At 39.9% G+C, this 18,620-nt stretch overlaps 1 protein-coding gene across 11 annotated transcripts in view; it reads left to right on the top strand.

Moving 5' to 3' along the window:
• bmal1a (basic helix-loop-helix ARNT like 1a) overlaps window positions 1–18,088 on the top strand; it is a 44,282-nt gene extending 26,194 nt beyond the window's left edge. For all 11 annotated transcript variants that reach the window (XM_086208266.1, XM_086208270.1, XM_086208260.1 and 8 more), the window contains 9 exons: window positions 3,145–3,294; window positions 5,525–5,771; window positions 8,624–8,730; window positions 8,817–8,967; window positions 9,054–9,133; window positions 10,237–10,348; window positions 10,895–10,988; window positions 12,845–12,938; window positions 13,021–18,088. In XM_086208266.1, coding sequence (XP_086064392.1) covers window positions 3,145–3,294; window positions 5,525–5,771; window positions 8,624–8,730; window positions 8,817–8,967; window positions 9,054–9,133; window positions 10,237–10,348; window positions 10,895–10,988; window positions 12,845–12,938; window positions 13,021–13,178 — 1,193 coding nt within the window. In that variant the 3' untranslated portion in view covers window positions 13,179–18,088. The remainder of the gene's footprint in view (window positions 1–3,144; window positions 3,295–5,524; window positions 5,772–8,623; window positions 8,731–8,816; window positions 8,968–9,053; window positions 9,134–10,236; window positions 10,349–10,894; window positions 10,989–12,844; window positions 12,939–13,020) is intronic.
• Window positions 18,089–18,620: the final 532 nt, after the last annotated feature.

Raw genomic sequence — 18,620 nt, 5'->3', positions numbered from 1 at the left:
ACAGAGACATTTAAAATTGTCACACATTTTTGCTGCAGCTTTATATTGGGTTTTGTTTTATGCCTATATGTGAAATCAGCCTTAGGTGAGAGCTAGCCATGAGCCAGAGGCAGTATGTCTTAGGGTTTTCTGAATGCACGCATGTTTAAGTACTACTTGTTCCTACATGTGTGGAAGAGAAAGGGTAGTGCTTGCACTTTTCAAACCTGCTGCTAGATACTACCAAATAAACACGGTTTAAACAAAAGAATATTTCTTTGAATTGCAGGAGATTTGAATCGCCCCCCAAAAAACTCAGAAACAGGAAAATATGATATTTAGTATGATCATGTAGTGATTTGAATTTCATGTGTTATAGAAAATTCAAGTAATAATTCAGTAATTGATTCTGAAGCCCAAAATAATTGTCCTTTGAAAGGTGTTTTCTATTTAAACATTAGGATTTTAAATGTACTACAGTGGGGCAAGAAAGTATTTAGCAGCCACCGATTCTGCAAGTTATCCCACTTATAAAAGATGAAACAGGTCTGTAATGTTCATCATACGTACACTTCAACTGTGAGAGACAGTTTGAAAAAAAAAAAATCCAGGAAATCACATTGTATGATTTTCAAAGAATTTATTTGTATAATGGTGCAGAACATAAGTTTTTAGCACCTACAAACAAGCAAGAATTCTGATATTCTGATATAAAAGACATCTGTCCACACCCTTAAACTGCCAGACTGCAACCTCTCTGCCATGGCCAAGACCAAAGAGCTGTCTCAGGACACCAAGGAAGATTGTACACCTGCACAAGACTGGGATGAGCCAATCTACAATAGGCAAGCAGCTTGGTGAGAAGAGATCAACTGTTGGAGCAATTATTAGAAAATAGAATAAATACAAGATCACTGACAATCTCCCTCGACCTGGGGCTCCATGCAAGATCTCACCTTGTGGGGGTACAAATGATCTTGGGAACAGTGAGGAAACGGCCCAGAACTACATGGGGGGAAGTGGTCAATGACCCAAAGAGAGCTGGGACCACAGTAACAAAGGTTACTATTAGCAACACACTATGTCGTCATGAATTAAAATCCTGCAGTGCTCGAAACGTCCCCCTACTTAAGCCAGCACATGTCCAGGCCCATCTAAAGCTTGCCAGAGACCATCTGGATGATCCAGAGGAGGATTGGGAGAATGTCATGTTGTCAGATGAGACCAAAATGGAACTCTTTGGTATAAACGCCACTCACCATGTTTGGAGGGGTATGAATGCTGAATTGCATCCCAAGAACACCATACCCATTGTGAAGCATGGGGGTGGGAACGTTATGCTTTGGGGATGCTTTTCTGCAAAGGGGACAGGATGACTGATCTGTATTAAGGAAAGGATGAATGGGGCCATGTATCGTGAGATTTTGGGCAAACACCTCCTTCCATCAGTGAGAGCATTGAGGATGAAACGTGGCTGGACCTTCCAGCATGACAATGATCCCAAACACACGGCCCAGGCAACGAAGGAGTGGCTACGTAAAAAGCATTTCAAGGTTCTGGAGTGGCCCAGCCAGTGTCCGGACATCATTAAATAGAGAATCTGTGGAGGGAGTTGAAAGTCTGTGTTGCCCAGCGACAGCCCCAAAACATCACAGCTCTTGAGAAGATGTGCATGGAAGAATGTGCCAAAATACCAGCTACAGTGTGTGCAACTTTGGTGAAGACCTACAGGAAATGTTTGACCTCTTGCCAACCAGGGTTACATTGCAAAGTAATGAGGTGAACCTTTAGTATTGATCAAATACTTATTTTCTGCACCATTATATGAATAAATTCTTTGAAAAATCATACAATGTGATTTCCTGGATTTATTTTTTTTTTAACATTCTGTCTCTCACAGTTGAAGTGCACCGGTGATGAACATCACAGACCTCATCTTTTTAAGTGCGACAACTTACAGAATCGGTGACTGCCAAATAATTTTGCCCCATTGTATATGTTGATGCCAAGTCTATGGAGCTTACATCATTTGGTGTGGGATGTCAACATATCTGATATTACTGGGGTGTAAATGATAAGGTCCATCACGATGCAATTTTACATTTTTTTTTTTTTTGTGGCACAGTGGTGCAGTGGCTAACACTGTTGCCTCACAGCAAGAAGGTTCCGGGCTCGAGTCCTAGCTCGGGCGCGGGATCTTTCTGTGTGAGTTTGCATGTTCTCCCTGTGCCTGTGTGGGTTCTCTCTGGGTACTCCAGCCTCTTCCCACTGTCCAAAGACATCAAGAAGGGACTAGGTTAATTGGATTCTCTAAATTGACCGTAGGCGTGGCTGTGAGTGTGAATGGTTGTTTGTCTCTATGTGTTGGCCCTGCGATGGACTGGCGACCCGTCCAGGGTGAACCCCGCCTCTCGCCCATAGCTGCTGGGATAGGCTCCAGCCCCCCGCGACCCTTAACAGGAATAAGCGGAAGTAAATCGAGGGATGGATGGATGTATTTTTTTTTAATTAAATGTGATTAGGATTTTCAATACCAAAAATATTGCTGAGCCATTATTTGATACCGATAGGAAGTGATATCATGAAATGTCATATGGTGTGTAAGAAAATATAAATCTAACATGTTATTAGCACAGTAGTGTCAAGTACAGTCTAGTTATAAGCAGCAAACAATCCACTAACCTTGAAAAGAGCAAATACATTTGCCTATACTTCTTGGATGTCCACAGCGCAAAGAAATGCAAATCCATAATCGAGGAATTAATTTGCAGCCTTAAACAAGATTACTCTGTTAGGTTAGAACCTGCATTGCACAGGCATCAGATTTTATGCATCAGTGAATCATTTCATTTCATTTATTTAAAGGACCGTGTTTCTGTCATTGTGCCCAGTGTTAGCCAGCAGGTTAATTTTCAACTTACAGTAAGTCCTTGTCTCTGGCAAGAGTGAATCACTGTAGTTTGCTTTTAGTTCCATGTACCATCAATATATATTGATTATTTGTTCCACCCCTTGAAAGAATCACACTGAATGCAATGAAAAAAAGCTATAACATAAAATGGAACATCATTTTTTGATGTGTTTTACTTAAGTGTATCTGCAATGGTCAACTTGGTTGAAATGATACTTTTGTTTATGACCTAATGGAACTGTGTGTATTTGCAGCTGGTCTTCCGGTTAAGACAGACATCACCCCTGGTCCATCTAGGCTCTGTTCTGGAGCCAGACGATCATTTTTCTGTAGGATGAAGTGTAACAAGCCCTCTGTCAAAGTAGAGGACAAAGACTTCCCCTCTACCTGCTCAAAGAAAAAAGGTAGAGTATGGTTGTCCCAAAACATGCTTGAAAAGCTCTGCCCTTAAATACAGATTTTACACACAACATCATTCTTTACATCAAGCTATTTCTCAAAGCATCTCTTTCTCATTTCCATCATCTCTAAGTCCCAGTTAAGGGCTTTTTTTCTCCTCAGCTCCTTATGTTTTTAGGCTGATATTTCTTTCACACTTTCAGGTGCTTTCTTATGAAAACAAAAAACAGGTTTTCCTGGTGTTTGTTGTTTCTATTTTCAGGCCACATCTCTATTAAAACCAGGAATCACACCTCAGTTTGCATGAGAGCATTTCAGTTATACAACCTAGTTGGCCTCCTAAAGTGCATGTATTTATTTAACCACTTTGCAACATTTGGAGTCCCACTGCTCTTACAGATTGAAATCATGCACTCCCATACATTAGGCCTTCATTTTGGACGACTGACTGGCATCAAAAAGGCTTGACTTTTATGTCAGATTATTGGGTTTCTACACTATTTTTCTTTTCTGACTACAGCCTCATTCATTAAACATCTTACCAAGAAACACCACATATTTACTTATGATAAAATCTCAATCTCATGATTGTCCATGTGCAGAGTAAATTGAGAGATGATGATGAGAGTATGGGATTGAGACATGGAAGAAGGACATAAGGAGGTAACATAACGAAGCAGGATGAGATGATGTAAAAGTGAAGTCATCTCTCTTTTGAAATTTTTAGTAACAACATTTTAAAAACAAAAAAAATTCATGTCATGCTTCCACACTCCAAACACCAAAAAAAAGATACTGCAAGTTGAAGTATTAGGAGTCTGGAGGAAGTCAGCCTCTAGTTTTCATTATCACTTTGCGATGCATTATCTTTCAATTAAAGATGGAATCTCTATTTTGAAACTTCAGTAGAGTTACAGGTTTGCATTGTGAAAGAGAAGAATCTTGTGGCTATATTATTATGTCTGTCATGTGATCAGAGGGATGAAACTGTGGTCACTGATGAAATCAGAAAAAGCTTTAAAACCTTTCATTCAAAGAAAAGATCTAAACATTTTTCACATGCACGAGACACATTAGAAACACATTAGGGCGAAGTTAAGTCTTGTAAGACAATATATTCGTATTATCATTTTGTTAATCTGTTTGTTTTAAACTCACTCTTGTATAATTTTTGTATTATTTCATGAGGCGCAGTCATGTAGGTTTATTGTCCCATCAAAAGCACATGGAAGAAAATGTAATGTAATGACATTTTTTTCAAAAATAAAAAAGCAGGAATCTTTTCAATTTCAAATTCCTGTTCTGCATCTTTACATTGATCTGTAGCTTTCGCAAAAGAGATTGATTTGTGTCTCTGAAACACAAACTTTCATTTATGTCCCCACCTTTTCCAACCAGAGGTCTTTCTTAGCTCACTGCATCATCTGTGCTGCAGTAGCCTGAGAGCAGATGAAGCATATGGCTGGCTAAATGTCGCCAGGCTTAGTTGCTGATATGAGGAACTGGAGTGTAAACTGCAAGTATTTATACTCAGAAAAACATTTGCAGGCCATTCAGGCAACTCAAGTTTGCTGCGTCACCATTCATGTTGAAATCTTTTAGTGTTTGGCTGAATATTTCATAGAGACAAACATTTTTTTTTCCTTACAGATGTTGGACACAATGTGTCACAATGGGGATTTCAGCGAAGTTATGAACTTGGTTCAGCAAATAAACCTAATTTGAAAGTGTAATTAGATGTACATTAAAGTTTTAAAGGGAAAGTCAACAGGTTTGTCATAATTGTTTGACAGGTATTTTTTATGTATATAGAGTGTACTCAGCTAGCTGCTTTTCCAACCTGCATAAAGCACCTTTAAAAGAATTGCAGATGTCCTAGATTAATTCAAATGAACCTTTAACATTAACACTAACTTTAACATTTAGTTTTATATCTTCCCTCCATTGGGTTTGGCTGGAAATGCTCTTCTTTTTTTTTAAGACCATGTTGTCTATTAAATTAACCTTAACTAAAAAAAAATGTGAATTAGGGTTTTAATCCAGTTTTCAACAACATCATATATGATCAGTTGCAAAACCATCTGAGGTAGGTTGAACCCTTATAATATTCACTTCACTGACCTTTAAAAATATTTCCCACATTGAATTGCTTCCCACTACTTTTTACCTGTTTATTTCTAATTTCAGCACTCTTTTATTTAATCCCTCCCTCTTCCGTCTGTCCTCCCATTACAGCAGACCGTAAGAGTTTCTGCACCATCCACAGCACAGGCTACCTGAAGAGCTGGCCACCCACCAAAATGGGTCTTGATGAGGACAATGAGCCCGATAATGAGGGCTGCAACCTGAGCTGCCTAGTGGCCATTGGCCGGCTTCACCCACACATTGTCCCACAGCCCAGCCTGGCAGACATCAGGGTAAAGCCTACCGAGTATGTCTCCCGGCATGCCATCGACGGCAAATTTGTCTTCGTTGACCAGAGGTGAGACAAAAGTATTAAGCGGTGTTTTATACTGGATCGGAAAAATTCTCTTCTGCTGTGACCTGTGCTCAGCAAATGTGTGTAGTTTGGTTTTAATGATAAAAGTTATAACAATAATAAATTGATTTTTACCCATGTTGTCAAATGGATATATGTAGTGTGTAGGGTTTTTCTAATGGCCAAATTGTTGGAAAAGCTTTGGAGTGGATCTGGCTGTATTACATGTATGATGACACAGTTTAAAGTATTGTTGTCCATATATTGAACCTCTTTCTCAGTTCAGGCTTAATTGTAACAGATATTAATGTCTGCTATGTAGTCAATCAAAGACCAAAAGAAAGGTACGTTCTCTTGGACAAAGAGCAACAAACAAGCAACATTTTGAAAGAATTTTCTTTAAAACTACAAGGCAGCAATTTAGTTCATTAATAGTCCCTGTTAATTTAGAGGCATAAGATTGTTTTCTGCTGCTCCAGCTGCATGTTGTCACATTCTTGAATTCTTGAACAACCAGGTCTTTTATCACTGTATATAGAAACATCCCTAAAAATGTATGACATTTTCAAAAAGTATTATATCCCATTAATATTTCCTCTTTAATTAGCCAAATCATATTTAATTGCTATTTCACAACATTGTTCATTCAAATGTCTTACAACAGAAAACAAATGTGTGACAAACAGCTTTATTATGAGTGCGCCTGATTAAATCAAGTAAAGCATTCAGTGTGTGCACAGACAGTTGGAGAGGGCCGCCCACCGACATGAATGGAGGCTATGATCAAATGTCATTTGAAGTCATCAAATCATGTATGCACATTTTCAAATTAGTTTGACCTGTTGGTGCACCAGAGTACACCTGATGGAGTCTGAAGATTGTTAGGAGCCTGTTCTGACTGTCATCTAAGGACTCACAGCTACATATTTATTTAGATATAAATTAAATCAATAAATCAATTAAATAAATTCATGTATAAAATAGCTTATGGCAAGCAGCAACAAGAATAAGGAGTCCTCTGCTCACTGAGTGACTGCACTGCTTTACATTTCTATAGTATATTTTTGCACATGATTAACTCTGCAACAGAGTGAGAGTTGCTGGTTCAACAGTGTGCTGATATGCATAGACAATGACAGTGCGATCCTGCATCAGGCTGCTTCAAGGCAGACAGCTCTCTGGATTAGCAGGGGGTGGGAATGCTGGAAAGTTTGTGACATGTCTGTGGGGTGCTGCACAGTATTGTGCTGATCAGAGTTTTTTTTTAATGTGGCCCTCCGATTACCTCACAATCGTCTGTTATTGACGATCAGCTTTAATCAATTAAAGCAGGGATTTCAATCTTACACACATGGTCTGACCTCTTTTTATGTCACTCTTCAATCATTTCACGTAAAACTACTTGGTTCCGTTGAGACATGAAGGTTTCAATCCTCAAGTCAGAAAAGTTTCTCTTCTCGGCTGGAATGTGCTGCTTCTTGCTGTGAAAGGCCTCCACATTTATCAATGAGTTGTGCACAGATTCCTTCACTCAGATGTATGCCAGTTTCTATGCTTGATTGATAAAGGAGGCCATTGTATCTGTTGATGATGCATTATTAGACCATTCAAAATAATGAGTTTAATACTTCAAATCAATAGAGCAGTGTAAAAAAACAGCTGTTTACATTTTGCACCCCACCCCTGCACTGTTCTTGGTTCTGAAAATAAATTTGATAAAAATGTATCGCAGTTGATCATTTTCCTGTTTTCAATTTAGTTTTTTGTATATAAATGTACTATACACCTCAAAGGTAATGTATGATATCCTCTTTGAGATTACATTTTGGCAAGAAAGTTTGCAATAAAAAAATCAAAAAAATTTGCAAGATAATAACTATGTATAGCAGCAGTGCTTTTACTGCCTGAGAGTGAAATTTGGCCTTGTGTGGCTCCTCCTGAGTTAGCATGCTTTGATCAAGTAATGCCTGAAGTTATTTATTCCTGGATGCCATTATTGCTTTGTTCTCACTCACTTTATTCTAAAATTATTTTGAATTAATGTTGTAATTTATTAAATAATGTTTATTTAAAGGCTCACTACTATGGTAGGAAAAATTCAGAACTAGAACTGAAAATATTAGTTTTGTGCTTCCACCTGCATTTAAATCATCCCTACCTCAACCATGTTAACATATGTATGTGTTCTGCTGCTTCAGTACTCCTCAAGGACTAATGTCACTGAACCACCACAGAAAACAGATGAACACATAATATCCAGGAATGCATGCTGTGCACCCATCAACAAATTTGTGTGTAACAAATTATCTTTATTCTGGCTCTCTGACCAGTTGTCAGCTGACTAGCTGTACACTAGGTTTTAAAGTCAGACTGGTAAGTACAGTGATAAAATTTGCCCTGGTATAGGTTTCGAGCACCTATAAATAATTATCCATATTGACATACATTAAACATTTTATAAAAATTTTTCAGCTATGTTACCCTTGCCAAAGTGGAACTAAGAAAATTGAGACAGCTGTGGATAAAAAGGTCAGAATCAGAAAAGGGTTCATTGCCAAGTACAATTTTACACATACAAGGAATTTGTAATCTTATTAATGTTGCACAAAAATTTCTAACTTATAAATATATATAAATAAATAAATAAGATATATGTGTGTATGTACATATATATATATATATATATATATATATATATAATATCTGTGTGTGTGTGTATGTATATGTGTGTGTGTGTGTATTTGTATATACATGTGTGTAGAGAGAGAGAGAGACTAAGTTTCAGAGAATTATTATTGAAATGTAATGCTGGAATACTAAATTAATAAACAGGCATTGTGTGTTCGTCCCCCCAGAGCGACAGCCATCCTAGCCTACCTGCCCCAAGAGCTGCTAGGAACCTCCTTCTATGAGTATTTCCACCAGGACGATATTGGCCACCTGGCAGAGTGCCACAGACAAGGTTAAAAAATAATAACTAAGAGCATAATGGACAAGCAACTGCATGAAGTCTTGGCTTCGAATGTCATGTGTCTCTTCTCCTTGCAGTGCTGCAGATGAGAGAGAAGATCAACACAAACTGTTACAAGTTCAAGATCAAAGACGGTTCTTTCATCACACTGAGGAGCAGGTGGTTCAGCTTCATGAACCCCTGGACCAAGGAGGTGGAATACATTGTCTCCACCAACACTGTTGTGTCGTAAGTACCAAGGGACTAATGCAGGATGTCAGAAACAACTGTTGTGAAACATCCGAACATTTCTACATGAGTATTAATTTCTACAGGTGTCCCATGATGGAGGGATCAGAGTATACCCAGTCTGCTGCTTCTCCACAGAGTATGGACAGTGTTCTTCCTTCGGAAGGTAAACCACAACTCAAAACTTTTAACACTTGAATTACAATTTCCACTTTTGGGTTGTGTTCAGAACAAACTGATGTAGATTTATCATGTGGAGTAATTGCATGCTATGTTTGTGTCCTGACCTGATAAATCAACTTTGTGCACATCAGCATCATAATGTAGTCATTGCAGTTTCATTATGAACTGTTTGTTGCAAATTAGCATTTAACTCAAGTAATCCAGCAAATAATCTCTTGCCAGTAATATCAGGCTGAAATTGGCTTTGAGTTTGGGCTGGACACAACATTTACCAAAAAGGAGCACATTTTTGGGCGGCACGGTGGTGCAGTGGTTAGCAGTGTCGCCTCACAGCAGGAATGTTGTGGGTTTGAGCCCCGGCTTGAGCACGGGGTCTTCTGTGTGGAGTCTGCATGTCCTCCCTGTGTCTGCATGGGTTCTCTAAAGATACTCTGGCTTCCTCCCACAGTCTAAAGACTAAAGACATGCAAGAGGGGAACAGGTTAATCTGATACTCAAAATCAGCAGTTCCCAAACTTTTTTGGTCATGCACCCCCTTCTTTAGCCCAACTGGGTTGACGCACCCCCAATTCCCGCAACAATGCCGCATACAATTAATTTTTTCTACACTTCATCTTTAGATGAGACGCATTTTCAATAGCCTGCATTTATTTATTAAATAATATTCAGCCATATAATATTCAGTGTAATAATAAAATATTCAATAGTCAGCTTTTACTGTAAAATTTTACCAAGGAAATGTACATTTACATGCCTTTATTGTGTAGGAAAATCCCTCTAAAAAAACACTCCAAACTGCCATCACATTTTTTTATTCCATGCAACCCCTAGTGACAGCTCGCACATCCCTGAATCCCTGCTCTAAAATGACCGTAGGTGTGGCTGTGAGTGTGAATGGTTGTCTGTCTGTATGTGTTGGCCCTGCGATGGACTGGCGACCCATCCAGGGTGAACCCTGCCTCTCGCCCAAAGGCAGCTGGGAAGGGCTCCAGACCCCCCCTCCCCGCGACCCTTAACAGGATAAGCAATAGAAATGGATGGATGATTGGAGTAACAAATTTTCTCTTCCTGATGGCTCTTGATCAGTAGGTGGAGGAAGAAGGGCTCTGCAGACGGTTCCTGGTATCCCTGGTGGTACAAGAGCAGGAGCTGGAAAAATCGGACGCATGATTGCAGAGGAAGTGATGGAGATCCAAAGGTGAGCTCAAATAAATGTACAGTTCTGAATCCTAAAACCAGGCAAGTTATCTATTGTTCTGTATTATTCTGTGGACCCCTGTGATACGTTTACATTAATATAAATAGTTTCTGCTTAATGTATCCAGTACCAAATGTAGGCTGTACAAACACTTTGAAAGAGTCTGTTCCAGCTCTTTCTCTTTTCCTAGCTGAATAATAAATAATCATGTTCTGGTTTTACGAAAAGACTGCACCACCACATTTTTTATATTGAATGATCTCTTGTCAGGATGCTATTGACACTGCAGCCTCTCAGATAGCTACAATAGTGCCCAAATTATACCAGTTATCTCCATTTAATATATTGAGTAACTGCTGATTATCCAGGACATATTAGAAATAAGTTGTATCTAGTTCATGTCTTAAAGTTTTTCTTCTAGTTCTTCTAAAATTGGAAAATGATGATTCAGGATATTGCAGTTCAGAGTAGGAAATGAAATATGTAGGATGTGAATGTCACATTTGTATCAACAGCATTGAAGCCATCTGTCTGTCTTGATTCCAGGATTCGAGGCTCCTCCCCCTCCAGCTGTGGCTCCAGCCCTCTGAACATAACCAGCACCCCTCCACCTGATACCTGTTCTCCAGGGGGGAAAAAGGTAACACACACAAATGTCTGGCTCTTTACCACCAAAAAGTTCCATAGTTTTCACCAGCTAGTCGCTAACTGTGATCAAGTCGACAAGTTGTAGCGGGGAAGCGAAACAATCAACTGAATCTTTATTAAGCGTGAGAGGAACTGCAGTATAATGTGACACAGATATAAATGGTAAATGTTAAATGAACTCTATTTATTGTGTCTTTCTACCTTAGCGGCACTCAAAGCGCTTTAATGTCATCTTATTCACCCAGTCACACACACACTCTCAAACAGTAATGGTGATAACTTCATTGTAATCATATGAATGTTGATTTTAGCCTTTTTAAATGACATTCATTCAGTGCAATTCTGTAGAAACTAATTGCAGTAACAGCAAAAACAATAATTGAAAGCAGAATTTTTTAAAGGTCACCTACAATGAAAATCATCGTTTTTGTGTTTGTGGTGTTTCTTCAACGTCCCCCAGTTGTGGGGAACACACACCAAGTGTGAGGCAGTGTCATCACCTCTGTTTGAAGTATCTCCCCTTTTTTGAATCGCTGCGGGAAAATGGACCAATGCGATTTTGGCTGAAGTGTTACGTCACAGTTCAGTCAGTGCCCCCCCCCCCCCCCCCCCCCACACACACACACACACACACACACACACACACACACAGACACTGAACCCACTCCTCTCACACACGCCCCTTTGACATATTTGGGGGGGGGGGGGGGCGATTATGTGAGCGAGCCGAGTGAGTGCAGCTCTCTCGTGTCGCTCACTCACACGACACAAACTGGAGCCTGCAGCAGCAGCACTGACTGAGCAGACTGATTGAAGGAATGGCCTCGATAGAACTGAGACCTTTGCTTTATCTGCGCTGTCTGTCACTAGCTGGCCTGGCCTGGCTTGAGGGGGTAGGAATCTCACCAGCCAGGCAGGCTACCAAGGGGCCAGGCCACCGGGAAAACTCCCGGTTGTCCCGACGGCCACCCCGCCACAGCATATACGGCTGGATCTGCGAATGGGCCGTGGCTACTTGGTATCTTATCTTACAAATGTTGTTGTATGATATGGAATGTTGTCAATTGACAGTAGCAGTCACACTTAGCACAGGCAACAGCTAGCCAAGAAAGTGGGAGTGCTTTCTTTTCAGTGACAGTGAGGGCAGCCAATCACCGAGTAGTGGTTAAATTAGGTTGCCAGATAAACCACGGCAACCGATCGGCGTCAGCTCATGCACAGATGAGGTCAGAAACGACCCCAATAGGGACAAACGAGGCATTCTAAACCCAACATGGTAACATAGCGGTTTCAGAGAGCCTTTTAGGAAGCTTCTGAGCCATCACAGACCCAACCATTTTTCGTGGGGTTACATATCACACCACAGAACAAGAATTAATACCCCCTTCAACCTCTCTATGGTACCTTTAATGTTTTTATGATCACGCCTGTTTTTAATATTAAATCAAATTAAACCTTATAATGGTCAGCCCGGCTATTGAGCACAACTCTGTGTGTGTGTGTGTGTCTGTCTGTCTGTCTGTCTATCCATCCCTGTCCATCATTAAACATCTGAAAACATAACATATCTAGCTAAAGGAAATTGTTTGGATGCCGTTCAGACCTGCCTCACAGTTGTGTTCCAGAGCTTTCCATGTTTCAGTATATATCAATTTAGAAATGAGGTGCCATTAAGATCAGGAATGTTGAGTGGGGTTGTTGTTGCTCTACACCTGACGCCACCACCAGTGAGCCTCTATGTGCCTTCTCTGTGGATGAAATGACAGAACGAAAACATTTCAGCTTAGGTGAAACAGATCTGTCCTTACAGGAAATTGATATGTCTGCAATTGTGTGTCACATCCCTAGATTCACAATGGAGGGACACCTGAGCTGGCGAGCTCAGGGATCATTCCTGGACCTGATTCTATAGGCTACCCTTACTCCAACCAGTCCATCATGAGTGAGTCATAAACAGTCATGACTTGTTTGGCTTCCTTCCCCCTTTCATTTATGCTCATTTTTCTACTCGTCTTCCTCTCAAGGTGACAACTCCCACCTGAGTATAGATATCATGGATGATCCTGGATCCAGCAGCCCCAGCAACGATGAGGCAGCCATGGCAGTTATCATGTCCCTGCTGGAAGCAGATGCTGGCCTAGGTGGCCCCGTCGACTTCAGCGACCTACCCTGGCCTTTGTGAGGAACCTGGAAGGGAAAAGCAGAGAGAGGGACTACTTGAGCACCAGAGCCACTGATGGTGTTCAGTCTGGTTGAGTTACGGATGCACCCTGGAGACAACTGCACCGCCAAAAATGTCCATCTTAACAAATCATCAAACTGAGTTAAGCATCATGTTGAATTTTGTTTCTAAAATGACTACAAATGTAAGAAGGTGTAAGTTTAATTGGCACAGCTTTAAATCAAAAAACCCCAGGAAGTGTTAATGATGTGTTACGATGGTCATTTTTGCAACATCAGTTGCCTGTTGAAGAGACGTTCCCTAGCATTGTCACAGTGAAAGACCAGTGCTCAATACACAAATAGTCAAGTAAATGGAACCACAAGTTACAGGATTACTAATGTGTCTGCTGATACCTGAACTGTTTAACAATGGCTCTGGACCTGTCTTGCCACAGCAGCCAACTTAGAACATACACCAGATTCACAAGTATTCAGTGGTTTGTGACTGTGACGGGAGCAGGGTGGTCCCTGTCTTTGAGTGTAGAATGTAATGTCAGCTAAGCCATGTGGTTTCTAACATGGGAAGTAAATTCACAACTTTTCGATGTTCGCTCGTCAAATATTTTGGGGTCCCAAAACAATGAATTAGAGGAGAGCCACCTAGCTGTTTCTATGAATTATTTTCTCTACGGAAAAGGATTCTTCTTCTTGTTTTGGTTTTGAAAAGGTGGGTGAAATTATTGGACCAGCTATCAAAACACTTCCCTCATAAAGGTCTTGAAGTGCTGCCATTGCTGCTCAGAAGATTTTTTTCCTCAAGTTCAATGTGCGTTATTAAATTTACCGACTCCCCAAATAGCCTGGAAGCTGATTAGATGCAGGTTTGTCACTCCTCTAAGAAAAACCTCTCTTACTTGGGAGTAAAAACATTTTTACGAAAACAAATAAGACACATTTCCAAGAGATAAACAGTGAAGTGTAGCAGTAACCTAAAAGAGCAACTCTTGAGTCCATGACGATAGGATGAGGTGCCAATCAGCAATGAGGATTCACATCAGGCCTTGAGTCACATGTTTTCAGTTACACAACTGGAGCTCTGCTAAAAGCATACATAAAAGGTGAAAGCAAAACTAAATGCTGCCTCTGGTACTTGTGATTTATCTGAGAAAACACAATGATTTATCACGTAGCAGAAGAAAAAGATGCAAGGGAGGGATTTTTAAGCAATACCAGCTTTATTCCTCCTGTTGATAAAAGCCAAAACAGCGCACAGAAACCCAATTAGGCTCAACATGACTTGACTTGGACCCGACCCTGCTCAGTGTGCCGGCTTACATCTGTCTACAAATTGAGTGAACTTGTGACATTCCCAACTACACTGTTCTCTTACGTGGGTTCTTTGCTGCAGTGTTGACAGCAAACAGCTGGCACGAACATCCCAATACTTTTAAAACAGTGAATCTGACGATATCAAAGAAAATAAAGTTAATTTCATATGGCAGGAGCAGCAGCTCAGCATGCAGGTGTGTCTTCATGGCTGTTAACAATGAAATCAGTGTCTCCAGTTTTTGTTTGTTTTTTTTCTGTTAGACACTTTCCTCTCTGAAAAGAAAGTATTTGAGCTGCAAAGCCAGGAGCATTCCTGGTGGATAACATATTCTTCACTGCCATTTACACTCTGCTTTCTATAGGTGAATGCCTTCTGACAGCCTAATTAGAATCAGCAGTCTTGGTCAAAACTCCCTTCTGCTCTTATTCAGCACTTAAATGAAGCACTTGTGATACAACAAGACTGTTTTGGGTTCTGTGCGACGACATGAGAGTTTCCTCAGTGGGAGAGCTCACTCTGGAGTCAACATCAACCCTGAAAAAGTATTTAATCGCCTTTTTAATGTCCATATTGATAAAACTGACCTTCACCACATCCTCCATGAATTCTTGGCCTCAAAATTAACCCCTCAGAAAAGGAACAAAGGTGACAGAAAATACCTCTGAGTTGAATTCTATTGCAAAAATGACATATTTTACATTGTGTGGGATTTTGATACTCTTGAATTTGGTCCATTTAGCACTTGATAATGCAGATGTACTGCAGCAACATGACACTGTCTGCGCAAACTAACTTTTCTGCAGAGAGGGCTAGGGTGTAGGCAGTGGTGAGGTAGAAACATAAATGTTCTAAAGATGAGGGTAAGAGGGATAGAGCTAATCAATATTCTCTAATCAGGTCACATGACATTAAATAGGGTCAGAGTGCAAAGTCACAAGGGTCTGAGTGGAATTCTTTATTTGGGTGTATGTTCTTCCTTACGTGATCATGAATATACTCAGCATGACCCCTTGATCTTGCCAGTGCGCACAGGCCTTCTGTTGGTGTTTGGTTAGAGGTGGACGCTTCAGCAGGAGTCTGACTGCCTGCCTCTGGAGAACATCTTTATGGATAATACAGTTCTTGGCCACACTTTAAATACATTCTAAATGAAAGCTGCTTTTTTTTTTTTTCAATATTAATTTCAACTTACTCCAACATGCATTTGTGTTTGAAGAGAATTCCAAAAAGAAGGAGCTCATGAAATATATGAACTATCCCAAATATGTTAAGAATACACATTTTGTGTGAACCCAGGAAGACAAGTGGTTATGGACCCAAGTAAAGAATATATAATGGACAGATTGATGATTTGAAATGAACTTGAAAAATGTCAGACATACAGTATTTTGGGAGATGAATTACTCACTCCCATATTACACTGGAAATGCATTGCAAAAACATTTATCATAATCATTCATCTTGTATCATATTTATTTTCTGGAAGTTGTTATCTGGCAGAATTAAAAACATGAACCCACAAACATTGTATGGACACATCTCAGATGGTATTACATGGGGAAAAAACACTTAGTGTGTTGGCCACGTTTAAAAGACAGATTTGCAACTTCTTCCCCTAATTTGGTGCAACACAAGAAAAATACGAGTGCATTTGAATTATAACCTGAAATGATTTAGACATTTCGAAGCTGCAATCGCGTGTTTTTAGCCCTGCAGCCCTCATAACAAAGAAGAACTGGACATGTGTATGTAGTTATGCTAGTCCTCACACCATTATTTAACCGCCCTGTTCCCACTTACTCAACATTTCCCAATTGATTTTTATCGATCTATCTATCGATCTCGAACAGTTGACTCAAATATTGAGCAAACCCATAAAGTCATGTAAGATTCAATAATCCAAAATGGTTGCCACAAGAGGTTGGAACTTTTTTTACAGCATGGATAAACCATCCTACAATATGAATTAATAGAATTTTAATTGATGGAAATGGATGTATGTGACCGTGTTTAGCTCCCCCCGCTAACAGCCAGATTAGAAAGCTGAGACAAAATGAGAGAAAAGACCAAAACATCATGTAAGAACTTCCATCCATTTTTGATACCGCTTATCCGTTAAAGGTCACGGGGAGGGGGTCTGGAGCCTATCATAGCTGACATTGGGCAAGAGGTGGGGTACACCCCTGGGACGGGTCACCAGTCCGTTGCAGGGCAGCATTGAAGAGCTTCCCTCATAAACATGTTAGTTTCTCTCTTTGTACACAATATAGCTCTGATCTTTGGGCCACCATTATGCCGAAGGCTAAAGGTCATTTAAGGACCTCTGTCTATATTAGGAATATTGTGACCATCTTTAAGATAAATGAAGACACTGCCATATTCTAGTGGTCATAGGACATTCCCTCTGCTCTTGTATGTACACATAGGGGGGTCCGCAATGTACTGTTAGCCAAAAAAGTGTTTCTCTGAATCGGAATAGTTCAGCAAGGTCCTCGCTGGATTCCCACAGTTTTTGGTTGTTCTTTGCTAACTCCCTGTTGAAGCCATACTTTGTTGATTTATACAAATTGTTAAATATATTTCATTTGCCTCGTTGCTTCCCAAATTTTTTGACAAGATGGGTGAGGCTTTTCCTTTAAAAAATATATTTGAAAAATTTTCTTTCTGCGGCAGCCATTTTAAATTATTGATTTTATAAAATGTCTTAGTGGATTTTGTTTGCAATGAAAAGATGTTTATTCCCTGGCAAATTTGGGAGGGCGAGTGGATAAATAAGGGTATGATGATGTGTACGCCACAGTTAGTTGAGACCCCTGGTGGTTGCAGCCAACTGACATCTAGTTATTTGTGAACCTCATGTTGATCATTGGCTCGTGGTTCCAAATGTGACACTGTGAGATTCAACAAAGTTTTGCTGGGCTTTAACACAAATCAGTGATTTGTTCTATTTTGATTTACAGTTAAAGTCTCACATCCTAAACATGAAGAATGCACTTGTCTTTGAATTCCAGTTAAAAAAAAAAGCTTTGTAAAACAAGGGTTTTTTTCTAAGTGTCGTGCTGCAGAAGTATTTTTTTTTTGTTCAGATGGTTGGAATGCTCTCTGGCGATTGTTGGAACAAGTTCAGTTAACCACATTCCTCATTACATTAGAGCAGAACACTTTGTTACAACTTGAAATCAGCCCCAACATGTGAAAGCCCTTTTAAAGTGAGACGGTGTATGTTGGAGTGTCAACACCTCCTGATCTACAAAACTGTATAAACCCACGCTTCGCACTCTCAGTTCGACTGCAACCTCTTCACAAGAAATACCTGCAAAGCTTAGGCTCCACCCCTCTCATCTCCCTCCAATCAGGCAGTAGCTGGCAAGGCCTGCTCTATGTCTGTTCTAGTGTTTTTTTGTTCTCAATGTTTTTACCTACACACTACAATAAAATGTCCCCTTTGTTGATATACCCATCCCCAGCTGACAATAATGTATCAAATCTTTAAATATTATGTTAAGAGTATACTTTATGCAAATATATATGAGTATGATGAGTGTATTGTATGTATCAGCAGTGAAATATTTTTAAAATAAAATTATTTGTTTCTGTCATTGCAGTCTCTCAGTATATTGTGTTACTGAGGGCATTTTCTGCGTGTCTCCTCGTCTGCACCACCAGATGTTTAATTCAGTAGATGCAGGTCTTCTCTTCCTGGTACACACCTTATCTACTCCTTCAGCCAATCAGAGCAACTCAGTGGTATTTTTATATGATGTTGCCATCCAGTTTCAGATCACAGAGATGTTGGCCTTTTATGAACAGGATGTCTGCCTGAAGGTCACTGATGACGCACTGCCCAGCGCACACATCTGTAATTGTTCAACAAAGTTCAGATATTGTCCTGCTGTCCTGAGGGCTTCCATCATGATTTCCAGAATATGACAAGGATTAGGGAAGGAGGGGGGAGGGGGGGATAAAAACGCAGTATTGCATAGTGATATTTTGGATTATTGGATCTATCTTTTTAATACAAATTGTAAAGGAGAATCCAATATGAATGCCAAATATGTCAACTTATTTCATGAAGATTTTCTGTTTATCAAACTTATACATCATTTGTAACTCAAAAGTATTTTTCAATAT

This window comes from Aulostomus chinensis, chromosome 7 (assembly GCF_037954235.1).
Source record: "Aulostomus chinensis isolate RoL2024-O1b breed Wild chromosome 7, RoL_Achi_v1.0, whole genome shotgun sequence".
NCBI classification, from domain to species: domain Eukaryota; kingdom Metazoa; phylum Chordata; class Actinopteri; order Syngnathiformes; family Aulostomidae; genus Aulostomus; species Aulostomus chinensis.
Note: the sequence above shows the minus strand (reverse complement) of the source record. Positions and strands in the feature narration are given on the sequence as shown.